Source organism: Haliaeetus albicilla, chromosome 11 (assembly GCF_947461875.1).
Source record: "Haliaeetus albicilla chromosome 11, bHalAlb1.1, whole genome shotgun sequence".
NCBI lineage: Eukaryota > Metazoa > Chordata > Aves > Accipitriformes > Accipitridae > Haliaeetus > Haliaeetus albicilla.
The window spans coordinates 38163054-38175132 of NC_091493.1; the positions used below are offsets into that span (position 1 = coordinate 38163054).

A 12079-nucleotide genomic window follows, 5' to 3' on the forward strand; every position below is an offset into this window, starting at 1 on the left:
GCCCTGAGGAGGTTTACCGCGCTGCGGTCACCACACAGCCGGAGGCCCGCACCCGCCGCTGCTCCGGCCCTAGCCGAGGACCACAGCCCTCCCGCCGGGCCCTTGCTGAGGGTGTCCGACCCGGCGCTCACCTAAAGCGCAGTGCCGGCAGCCGGGCCACCCGGAGCGGGCACCGCGCCTGCCCGCGGCCGCTGTCTCCGCCGCGGCCTATTCCGGCTGTGGGGAGCGCCTGCGCGCCAAGGCAGCATGGCGACGCCGGCGAAGCGGAGGGCTCGGCCTCAGCCCCAACCCGCCCAGGAGGAGCGCGGCTCGGAGCCGGAGTCGGGCGAGTCGGACTCTGAGGAGGAGGAGGAAGAAGAGGAGGAGGAGGAGAGGATCGATGAGGTGAGCGGGGGGGAGCGGGGCCCCGCGCGGGGCCTGCGCCCGCCTTCCCTCCCCTCAGGCTCCCTCGGTGCCCGCGCCCGCCATTCCTCCCCTCAGAGCCCCTCCGTGACCCCCCCCCCGCCATCCCCTGCCCTCCTCCGGAGCCTTCCCCTCCTCTTTTGATCCACCGCCGCTAATATAAGTTTTAAAACGATAGAAACAAGCAGCCGGGCTCACGAAGCCGTGACTGGAAGCTGTTGGGAAGGCGCGGGGGGGGTTGTCCCCCTGTAAAGCCCCTTACGAGGCACCCGTGGGTCGGGGGGGCCCAGCGTGGGGCTGTGGGTTCCTGTTGCTGCGTTAAAAGTTGTGGAGGGTCTTAATTTTTTTTTTCTTGTTTTCTTTTTTTAAATGTTGGAATCCCCGAGGCCGCAGTCAGTTGTACAGACTTGGCCCTTGCGTGTAGCCTGTCTGTGTCAGGTCTTGTGTGGGACTGCAGGCAGCCACTTGAAAATAATTTTTTCAACGCAAAAGATTTGCTCTAATTTGCTTTTTGTGTAAGGGGCTGGGGGGGGGGGAGAAGAAAAAACACCAGACCTCACGGAAATCAAACATTAATTTCTTTTCTGAGCTTGCTTGCTCTCTCTATATCTGCACCTGGACATATGTGAAAATGCATTATTTAATTGTGAAACACAACACTGAGGGAGGAGTCCCCCTTTCTAGGAAAGGAAGAGATATGCGCTGACTTTGAACTCTTATTAAAATCCTTGGGTGATTAGGCAATCTGTCATTTTCACAGGGCTTAAAAGGGCCGAAGAACAAAAGTATCTGTGGGTTTTAACTTACATTTCAAATTAAATACTTTGCTAACTTGATTGTCTTCACTAGGATTTCACTTTGAGTTAATTATCTTCCTTTTTCTTAGATGAGACCTTAGTTACCTTATGTTAGCAAATAAAAAAAATAAACCCTACCTTTTTTATAAACCATGTCATGATAAAAAGTGTACGTTTGATTGTGTTATCAGTCATACTAACATGATGGAAAAGCGCATTTACCATGTGCTAGAAATGTGTGCCGTGTTAAATGGGTACTGACTTAGTTTGAGCTGACATGTTTGTGAAGTTCTTGACTAGCACTGCCAGTAGTTTTTGTACTGTTTGGTGTTTGTAAACTGATACAAGATGTTGCACTAGTGTTTAAACACTATGAAATTAAAGTTAATGGCAGTAATCCTTTTTTTTTTTCCCTTTTTTTTTTTTTTTTGTGCTCAGCATTCCTGCATAATGTAGGTAGGACAGTGTTTTTTATTGTGGTGTTTGTGGATGAAGTTTCTTAAGTCTTCAGTGACAGGGGTTTTGAGGATGGTTGCTGTATGTCCTGCGCTGGTGTGCACTACTATGTTTTATTTGCAATTGTTTGTGCACTGGCTAAAATTTGCAGTATAACACTTGTTTTAAGTTAGTAGCCCAGATTTTGAGGATGATATATCATTATTACATCTATTTCATTTTGGAAGTGTTAATATAAAGATGTGTTGACTTTCCCTCAATTCTTGTATAAGACATCAAGGTGTGCATTGCTAATATTAAAGAATTGTACTAAACACTTATAACTGTACAAACTTAGAAATTTGTAAAGTCATATACTTGAAGGACATTTGTTTCCCTGTAATTCTCAACATTTTTGTTTTTGCCATATTAGCCTTTTTCTTTACCTCTTACCACTTCACGTGGAAAAAGGAAAATGTCTTCCTTCATGCAGATGTTTTCTTCATAGAAAGAAGCATGTGTAATTCTGTCAATCTGAGAACAATAATATGATTGCCAAGTAGGGCCTGGTTGTTGAGAAGGAGCTTTGCACGCTACTATATTGTTGTACATAGAAGAGTGTTGTTGCATGTAACAGCTTGCTTTGCAGGCTCTTGCTTTGCTTTGGGTGCAAGGCGGGGGACGAGAATAAAGTACACAGTAGCAAGACAGGACACACCAAAATATATGATGAGTCTTTATTTGCCTTTTTTTTTAATAGATGAAAGATGGAGGGTTTGTAAACTCTCATACCAGGCTGTTATTTTGGGTAGTGGAAAAGCCATGAAGCAAGACCAGTGTTAGAACATCTAGTGCTCCCATGGTTTATATCAATTTTATGGCTATGATTTGCCCAGTGTTCAGAACCACTGTAAACTGTGTTTTGTTCAGAATTTACTGGCTTAATCATTCAGTGAGATCCTTGAATTTCAAAGCAGTCAAAAAGTTCCTGGATGCCAGGAGTGAATGCTGTATACACCAAAGATACAATCTGTTTTCTTACATAAGTAGCTTCTCAAGTAAATCATGTGTCCTCCGTGAGAAAGTCATTTACGTATTACTTCTATAGAGCATCCTTGCTTTACTAGCCCATAGAAGAATATCTGAGTGTGTCACCCAATCTGTATTTTTTCCCCCCTCAAAATTGGTTGTATACCTGCTTTCTACATTGTAAGGCCCTTCTCCCAGTGGACAATAAAGACCATGACCTCAATATGGGACTGGAGAGAGTTCCGAGTCTTCATTGGTGACAAAAGTAAGGCTCAGTGGCTTAGATTGTTCAGAAAGTGGAATCCAAACCAGCAGTTGCAAGGCAAAGTAAATGTGGATGATCTCAAACGGTGGTTCACAGAAGAATAGGTAGGCAAAGCAGCCTTGGCAGGCAGTACTATTAATATAGAATACCAGTAGAAATGTTTGGTAGGTGCACAGCATTTGTTCTGGAAGGAGAAGCAGAAGTTCACAATCTGTTTTGCTGTGACGAGGTCTCATCCTGTGCCTACTGAGCAGACTTCCAGAGTGGGGTTAATGATACCATTAGGATTTGAGGAGTTAGCAGAAGTATGGTTTGGGGTGTAATTATTTAAATGTCTGCAGCAATCTTCATCTTTAGCCAAGGCGTTACACTCCAGTCTTGCAGTTTTAAGAGTTTAACTGCCTGGATCAAGCCTCTCTGCAGTAAGAGTCTATGCGGCTATGGTAAACATAATTGTGTGAACCAGACTGCAGGAACAAAGCATTAAAAGTTTGTTCACAACACAGTTTTAAAAAGTTACTTTCACAGGTGCTCTCTAAAGATTACAGAAGAAGTGATAACTGTAACAATTGCTGAGATTACTGAAAGATGGAAATAAGTTCCATTTCTGATGTTGACCATTACTTGTCTTCAAGTTTCTTATAGTTTAGCTTTGTTTTGATATAGCTTCTTGCCAGGTATGTTTGATATTCTCTATTTTACTTCTTCATAGGAAGTGAATATTGAATTCGAAGCACATTCCATATCAGACAATGACTTTAATGGGATAAAGAAATTACTACAACAGGTATTTTGACTTCTTGTTAGCTTGGTTGGTATGTTCATTGATAAATAGTATCTAAAGAGTTACACAGAGTCATCAGTTCACATGATCTGTATTGATTCATAGTTTTACTGTTCTTCAGCTCAAGATGATTAAACAATTACAGCCACAAAGAACATGTGTCTTCTAAACCATGGTTTCAAGAACTTTACCCAATGAACTGTAGGGCTGTTCTTCCACAGTGTGTATAATCTTTCTATCTTCATTGTGTTAGTTGCTGCCCAGAAAACCTCATTCAATGTTGATCAGCTTCCTGGAGCTGTCTTTTGTTTTTTAAAATTACAGCCCTTAGAAAACAGACAAACAAGTAATCTGTCTGTTCAACGTGGCAGCTTCCAGTCTTCTTTTGGATGTTTCTGTTGTAAACCTATGCTCAGCAAGCATTCAGATCATACCAAACTCAAAAGGATACGAGGTATGCAAAATGCCAGCTTGTGGAAGGTCAAGGAGCAAGTGCTTCAAGAAGCTGATTTTTAGTCTTTACAGTATTGTATTGAAGGAAGTTAAATAAACAAACTCACTAGATGGAAATTAAAAATGGAACAGAGTATTGCATAACAACTTAGAGAAATTACTGACTTTATTTTCTACTAAGTTGCCCATGATATATCATCAGGCCTAAAACTTCTTAATACTTGTTTCTTATTTTCCAGTTGTTTCTAAAAGCTCCTGTTAACACTGCTGAATTAACTGATATATTAATACAACAGAATCATATTGGAAGTATTATCAAGGTAAGACAGAATTTACATTTGTAAATGAAGTACAACACTTTTTATGCTGAAATGACGTCACAGACTTTCAGAAGGGGATCCTGTCTTTGTAATTTGTATGCTTTCTTGCTTTGACAATAATTCTTCTATGGGAGCTGGAATTTTCCATGCCTTCTTTCAATCAGACAAGGAATTTGATTTATTTTTTTTGGTTGATTTCTTTTTACATATGGAAAGCTGGATTTTGCTCTGAATTTTGGTGTAGTAGAGTAATAATGCTGAAAATGCTATGGAGAAGTTTGTTACCATCACCATAAGAAATAGGACCTTGTGATTTCCATACATTCTCAGGATGTACAGGGATAATAGTCCAAAAATATCCTGCATGCGGTTTCCTTTTGTGCAGAGTTCTTTGGGCCTAGGAAAGGATCCCAAAATGAGTCCTGAACAAGTTCTGCTATGGCAGTGGAGCACTCTGCAGAGGCTCCTGAGTTACTCCTGGCTGTTCAGTACTGTATAGTGCTCAAGATGCCATGGCCTCGTTGCTTTCAAACCCAAACAAGCTGCCCCCATGGCACAGTTGTGCTGTTGTACTGTGTTGCATGGTATCATTGCTATACATTCCCTTTTTGTCCTGCGCCAACAGTTTTCCTGCCCAAGTTTAATACAATCCTTATATTACAACTGCATGACTCCCAGTTCTTTCCCCAAGTTTTTCATTGCAGAGTTTTGTTGAGCTTTTTGTTTCACTCTCTATCAAAGCTGTATTGCTCTGTGGTTTTAAAGACTTTGCAGGTTTATTTCCCTACGTTAGAAACTGAAGAAAATTGGTTTTGCTTAAGATATTGCCACCCCTTGTACCGAGATGCTGCTTATTATATGTGAGCTATCAAATTTTAGTGCCTTTCAAAAGATCCTGCTGTGGAAGATACATGACCTGGCGCTCTATATAGCTGACTCTAAGTACACAGAGACATTCAATGATACAGCACTTTCATAACCGTAACCAGAATTTGTAGGTTGTGTGTTTGTACAGATTACCTAGATGGTTGTCATCTGCTGAGCATCTTCTGGAAAGAAAAACATTTCTTGCTGCAGAGAGTGGAAATAGAATGTCAATATGAGTTGTTGCTTTTTCTTTCATTAAATAGCAAGCAGAAGTCCAGGAAGACAGTAGTGACGATGATGAAGATGATGATGAAGTCTTTGGTTTTATAAGCTGCTTAAACTTAACGGAAAGGAAGGTTGGTATTCCTCATTAACATCTAGACAGTAATAAGTGAGGCTGCATCCTGCCTTTCTGCCTTGTATAACAAGCCTAGACCACAGCAGGATTTTAAATTCCACCATGGAGGACTATGGTCTTAAAAGTTGCACATCACTTAGCTTTCTTTTGGATCTAGTCCTGTGTAATTTGCTGAAGGTCAAACATAAAGCAAAGAGTGGAAGAGAGTGTTAAAACTAGGTCTAAGAATTAGTTCCAGGGTAACTTGAGCTGTCAGCCTCTTGTATTTCTTCACTTTCACCTTTTGCAGCTTTTGAGTTTTGCTGTTGAGTTACTGGTGTTGCAGCTCCTAGCTGCATTCCTATCGGTTAAGAGCCTTTGTTTGCCCTCAGCTTCAGGGTTGGTAAATAATCTCAGAGAAATTGTACAGTGCTTTAGGGACTGCTTAAGGAAATTGCCAATAGGTCGGTAGAATATTCCCCTGAAGTCCACATTCAAGGTTTTCTTGTGTAAATAATTGTTCTATAATGTGAAGAAAATATACTTTTTGATTCTAGGGTACACAGTGTGCTGAACAAATCAAAGAACTGATTCTAAGTCGGTGTGAGAAGAGCTGCGAACAGCATGTAGTTGAACAACTGAATAAACTCCTAAATGACAGTACTAAGCCTGTGGGTCTTCTGCTCAGTGAAAGATTCATTAACGTACCACCGCAGATTGCTCTGCCGATGCACCAGCAGCTTCAGTAAGTTTGTTTGGGTTTTTTTTGACAGGATGTTGAATAGTATTTTTTCTTCATATGTTTTTGGAAATCTTATGTATATAGAACTATGTTAAGACAGGTGATACTATAGGTGTGGGACATGAACAGAAAAAATTATTTTAATCTTGTGTAAGATCTTTAGTTGATTTTTTAATATTTTAATACCTTTAGGCTTTTCAAACTCTATACTTAAAGATACAGGAAATAATTTAAGAATATGTGCTGTTCTATTGCAGAAATAGCTGCATGTATATTGTAGTTTATCTTTGTATTGCAGATTATTTTCATCTTGATCTTTGAAAATTTAAAAATGAGAACTTTTTGTAGCATTCTGATAATGAGCAACTTGGATGTTTCTGCTCTTGTGTTAATGTCTGGCTCTGGAATGGAAGATTTGGATTGAGGGACAGGCTTACAAGGTTGGATGAGTTCTGGCCCATGAAAACCATATGCAGTGTTTTGATTAGTTTCAAGTAAATGAGTAAAGCAGGTTAGGTGCTGGTTGATCTCTACCAGTGCATGGATTTATATCATAGGCTGGGTGACAGTACATAAATAAATCCACTGAGATGCAGCATTACATTGTTTTAGTGCTGTGTTGAAAACCAGGAAATTATGTTGGTTAAGGAACTCCAGTAATCAAACGAAGATTTTTTTTTTTTTTTTCTTCTTTTCTTTCATGCGAGGTGAGAGTAGAAGTCAGGTTAAATTGACTGCTATCATAGCTCATTTAAACAATAAAATAGACCTTTAAGGAATTACTACCTTGATATGAAAGAAAACATGTAGATAGGGTTGGTCAGGAAAGTTTTTAGAGAAAGAAATAAGGTGCTTGATGGCTTAGCTTTGAGGTTTACCACTAGTACAGCACTTGTCACAACTGAAATTGAGATCTCAGCCTCTTTGTCTTAAAGGTTTTGGAGAGTTGCAGTGACAACATGTTTAACACAAGGGTGGGCAAGAGTATTTTCTGGCTCTTCAGTTATAGTTCCTCATGGAAGTGGTAGTGTAATGCATTTTCAGGAGAATTGCACTTAGAATCATTTCACAGACTCTCTACCATAAACAAGATTCTGGGAAAAAAGGGTTATATTGTGAGATGTGGAAAGACATCCATATTTTTATTGTTTTAAAGTGCAAATAGTATTTTTAAGTACTAGGAATGCGCATGCAAAATTTTATTTTCTGAGACGCTCAGAATAGGCTGCAATATGAATATCCTTTTGATACTAACACATTATAAGGTTTACTTACACACTTTTTGAGGGTTTAAATTGTGTATGTAAACGTACTTTTAAATTGTATCTGTACACGTTTATTTATCTTTAGGAAAGAGTTGACTGAAGCACAGAGAACAAACAAACCTTGTGGAAAGTGCCACTACTATCTTCTTATCAGCAAGACCTTTACAGAAGCTACAAAGAGCAATTCTAAGAGGAGGGAAGGGAGAAATCAGCAGAAGGAGGAATTAATGTTTGCAAATGCAGAGGAAGAATTCTTTTATGAGGTAACATATGTGATGCTTTTAATTTAAAATGTTTATTTTTCTTTACATATCAGCAAAAAAGGTGTTTCACCTTAAATTCAAGGGGGGCTTTTAATAAGATATGGTCACATATCTTTTAAATTAAATCCAGCTTTTTTTAGAGTAGTGTTGAGAGTTGAGCAAGCAACCTATTTTTATGTATTGAACACAACACCTTTTGTATTTAGAGAATTGTGGAGAGGTGTGCCATCCCTAAGTCCAAATTATTAAATTAATCCTCTGTATTGGCATGAATTTACTAATATGTTATTTGTATAAGGTCACAATTAATCTGACTATAAGATGGTATGGCATAGACCACCTGTGGCAGCGTTACTACCTGATAGGGCCTCCAGTGCTATGAGGATAATGGAAAAATTCAAAGAATACCTGAAATAAGCAGAGACTTTAGGGGAAAGGTGAGGTATTACTTTGTCTTGAGGCCAGTGTCTTGGCCTCAAAGAATTAACAAACTTCATCTCTTTACTCATATAGCAATGCTGAAGAGATTGAATTGAATGTAATAATTGTCAGACTTGTTGAAATACTGTGAATGGAATGTCCACATTTTTAGGACGAACAAGTGGTAATAAATCTGGATGTTGAATTTAGCAGCATGTCCCAGGACTTCTGAGTTTACGAAAGTTTGAAATTCCTTTTGTTTGGGGAACAGTGCAGTTGTCTTCTTTAATCTGAATAATAAGAAATGTGACAGACTTGTTAAATTGCTGTGTCAGCTGAACAGGGAAGACTGACTGTGGGTGTGTGAATTGCAGGAAGTGCAGGTTAGCTTGAATATCTGTCAGTAAGATTCAAGCTGATGTGATTTACATTGCAAACATTTAAGAGTGGCAGCTCAAACTACAGGTAGTAACTTGCAAGGGTGCTCTACCTTAATCATGTGTCACATCTTTAAGGACTTGGAAGAATAAGATTAAAAAAAAGCGAGGAATCTCTCTTGTTACAGTCTTGATCAGCATCTGCAATGCATGTTAATGCTTAAATACACAGATCTCTTTTCCTTCCCTCTACATAGTTAGTCCTGTGTCAGAAAAAAACAGCTGTTGAGGCTTTATTTGGATTTGGTAATGCAGTTAAATGCATTTCTCTTGAGATCTCTTCCCAAGAAACTTAACAGATGCAAAGCTCTGCATTTGTGTCATTGTTGGTTATATGTGGAAAGCTGATTTATCTGTTTCTTTTCGGATACCTGTTACTTTCAAAAAATGCTCAGAATAAAAAACTTTTGAAGATCCAAACAACTAGCTATCACTTTGCTTTTCTGTCTCTATTCTACTCAGGACAGGTGTATTAATAAAAAGTGCTAAAACACTGAGATGAAAATATTATTTCCTATTTCCTAAGGCAATCTGTCTACACAATTCTGCTGTTCCCAAGCCAGATCAGGCAAGGGGAAGATGCAGGAAATTAAATTTAAAATGTACTTTGAAATGCAAAGAAGTTTTCATTGTTCTTTATTTTTTTTCAAAGGTTTAAAAATATTATTCTACAATATTATTGCTTTGTCAGGAGACTATTATTTTTCATTTCTGGCAGTGCCTACAGGATAAAGTACTTGCACATGCATCATATGGTTAATGGCAAAGGTTCCTGTATGTAATCATTCATGACATTGTCTGTTAGAGCCTATGATATGACTGGAACTTTATTTCTTGGGAAGAAGAAAAATATAAGTGGGTGAATTCATTGTTGGCTATAGGGAATACTGTTGTAGCCTCTATGCAGTAACAGTTTGGGATTTTCTTTTTGTGTTCCTGCCATAGCAGCTTTACCAACTGAACTTGAACTCTATGTAAACATGTTACTGAAAAACTGAAGGGGAGAAGCCTGTGATGCCCATGTGTCCATGGGTGTTATGTTCTAGAAGGCCTATTTTGTATTTTATCTTGGTTTTGTTATTTTGAGTGGCATTTTAAAGACTAATTGTGTGCTTTTATCTAAATTGCAATAATTTTCAACTCAAGTGAATAGATTCAAACTGAACATGCTTTTCTTTTCAACAGTCTTCCTAGTGTTTTTAACAAATTCATTTTAAACATTATGGAGGATATTAGATTAAGTGGGTCTCTGTACTTAATAATGTATATGCGTTAAATTAGTGTTGGACTGTATATCCTCCCTGATTACATATAACATTAATTAGATTGCCATAAAATAGTATTAAATGCAGTGAGGCGGACACTTAGAGCCCTATAAAACAGAGAGAAGCCTTTTTGCAGTTGTCAGTTCCCTGTGCTTTATTCTGTTCCTTAAAATGTTATTGAGGGAGTAGAAGAAAAGCTCTGTTATAAGCCGACTTGGAATTGATTAAAGGTTTAGGGCCTCCATTGCTCAAATTGTTTGTTCTTGCACAAAGCCACCCAAATTATATGATGGTTCTTCCAAAATTAAATTTACAACCTTGAGATACTGTTAGTAAATAGCAAGCCTAAAAGGAGGCTGGATCTTAACTTTCCTTGCAAAGGGAAGAGGTTAGATGAGTTTTTCTGCTTAGGAGTTGAGTTGATACTTTTTAATCTGACTCGTGTGGGAACTAGGAACATTTGTTAGGTTTAAGTTTTTCTTATCCATCAGGCATTTTGTCTAGGAAAGCTAATAAATAGGGACTGTTCTATCTGTGTGCCGTATATATCACTGAAAAGAAATAATACACGTTATGGATACCTACCTATTTGAAGAAGCATCCTTTATCAGTGTGTCTTTCAGTGGCTCCAGCCATCTAGAGACTTTCCAAGAGCTTTTTGAAATTCTGCTCAGAATTCATATTAGTGCCCATCCCCTTAATATTTAATTTCTACTGGCAGTGTGAAAGAGGGGATTACTGTATGGCATATTCTTACAGATACGTTAATTTTTAGGACTCTGAGCAGTTTTAGAGTTGGCCATGAGAAGAGCAGAGCCTGTTCATTGCTACAGGCCTGCCACATGTTGCCTACACCAAGCTATCATCTTTAATGCAGGCTCTCTTCTACTTGCACTCTTCTCGCTGTTCCTTTTACCTGGGTTTTGGCTGATCTGCTAATTCTCATAATTACACAGCTAATGGTTTGCTCTTGTTCTGGGGTTGAAAGTCTGTTAAGAACCTGATATTCCTGTTACTGGTCAAGGATCCCTGCCAGTTGGCACAATAGCTTCTGAGGGTTGGCATTTCTTGATGTGATAACATGGAATGAAATGCTGTCTTAGAACCATCTAAAATGAGGCACACTAAGCATATAAAGGGGGCATTTTTTTTTTTTTCTCCTCTTAGGTCTTTTTTCTGATACCAAACTATAAAGATAGCAATCGTTTTAGAGTTTAATATGAATGATATAAATTCTGTGAAAAGCAAATAGTTTGAAACACTTAATAGTGGATTCTCTTCTAGGTTTTTTTGGTGGACCTTTTGAGAGGGAAGAAAATAACTTCTTCATAAGCATGTGCATAATAGAGTCGTTTTTACTTTGTTTAGATGATGTAATATCTTCATGCTAATTAAAAATTTTTGTCCTAATGCATTTATTTCTGTTGTTTAGAAAGCCCTTCTGAAGTTCAGCTACTCTGTGCAAGAGGAAAGTGACACCTGTTTGGGCGGCAAATGGTCCTTTGATGATGTACCAATGAAACCTTCACGGACTGTTATGATAGTTCCAGCTGATGGAATTAATGTAATTATGGATAAACTCAAAGATTATCTCTCACTCTGAACTTTCCTATAAACACCATTTTTTATAAAGCAGCCATGCAGAACTCTGATTTCACAATGTTTTCAGAAGACTGCTATTGAGTTAATGGTTTTGTACTGCTCAAATGCTTCCTCTGTACACTTAGAAGACAAGTAGGTGGTACAATTAAAAATATCCATCAATTTAATATTTTTAAATATTTTATCTTACAATGCTTTGGTATCATCATTAAGCAGTCAATAAAACCCCAATGTTACAAGAAAACTTGAAGATCTGCTCAATATGTTTTTAAACAAATCTAAATCGTATATTTTTGTTACTAAATAATGCATGCAATTCCTTTTGTTGAGAAAAGTGCTTTTTCTGTGTTTCTTCTGTTAAATATGTGTGTGTCAAAAGTTTGAAATAATTACATG

The 12079-nt window shown here is 38.5% G+C and overlaps 1 protein-coding gene across 1 annotated transcript; it reads left to right on the plus strand.

Moving 5' to 3' along the window:
* Positions 1-222: 222 nt before the first annotated feature.
* Positions 223-11933, plus strand: BCCIP (BRCA2 and CDKN1A interacting protein). Its single transcript, XM_069797204.1, has 7 exons — positions 223-384; positions 3641-3715; positions 4405-4485; positions 5616-5708; positions 6247-6434; positions 7782-7959; positions 11514-11933. The coding sequence occupies exons 1-7, from the start codon at positions 247-249 to the stop codon at positions 11682-11684; spliced, it is 924 nt and encodes a 307-aa protein (XP_069653305.1). The 5' UTR covers positions 223-246; the 3' UTR covers positions 11685-11933.
* Positions 11934-12079: the final 146 nt, after the last annotated feature.

Bases quoted from the DNA above. Each gene is read 5' to 3' on its own strand.
- BCCIP (XM_069797204.1), top strand. From the start codon at position 247: ATGGCGACGCCGGCGAAGCGGAGGGCTCGGCCTCAGCCCCAACCCGCC. The intron at 6,435-7,781 runs GTAAGTTTGTTT...ATTTATCTTTAG, and splicing joins CCGATGCACCAGCAGCTTCA to GAAAGAGTTGACTGAAGCAC. The intron at 7,960-11,513 runs GTAACATATGTG...TCTGTTGTTTAG, and splicing joins AGGAAGAATTCTTTTATGAG to AAAGCCCTTCTGAAGTTCAG.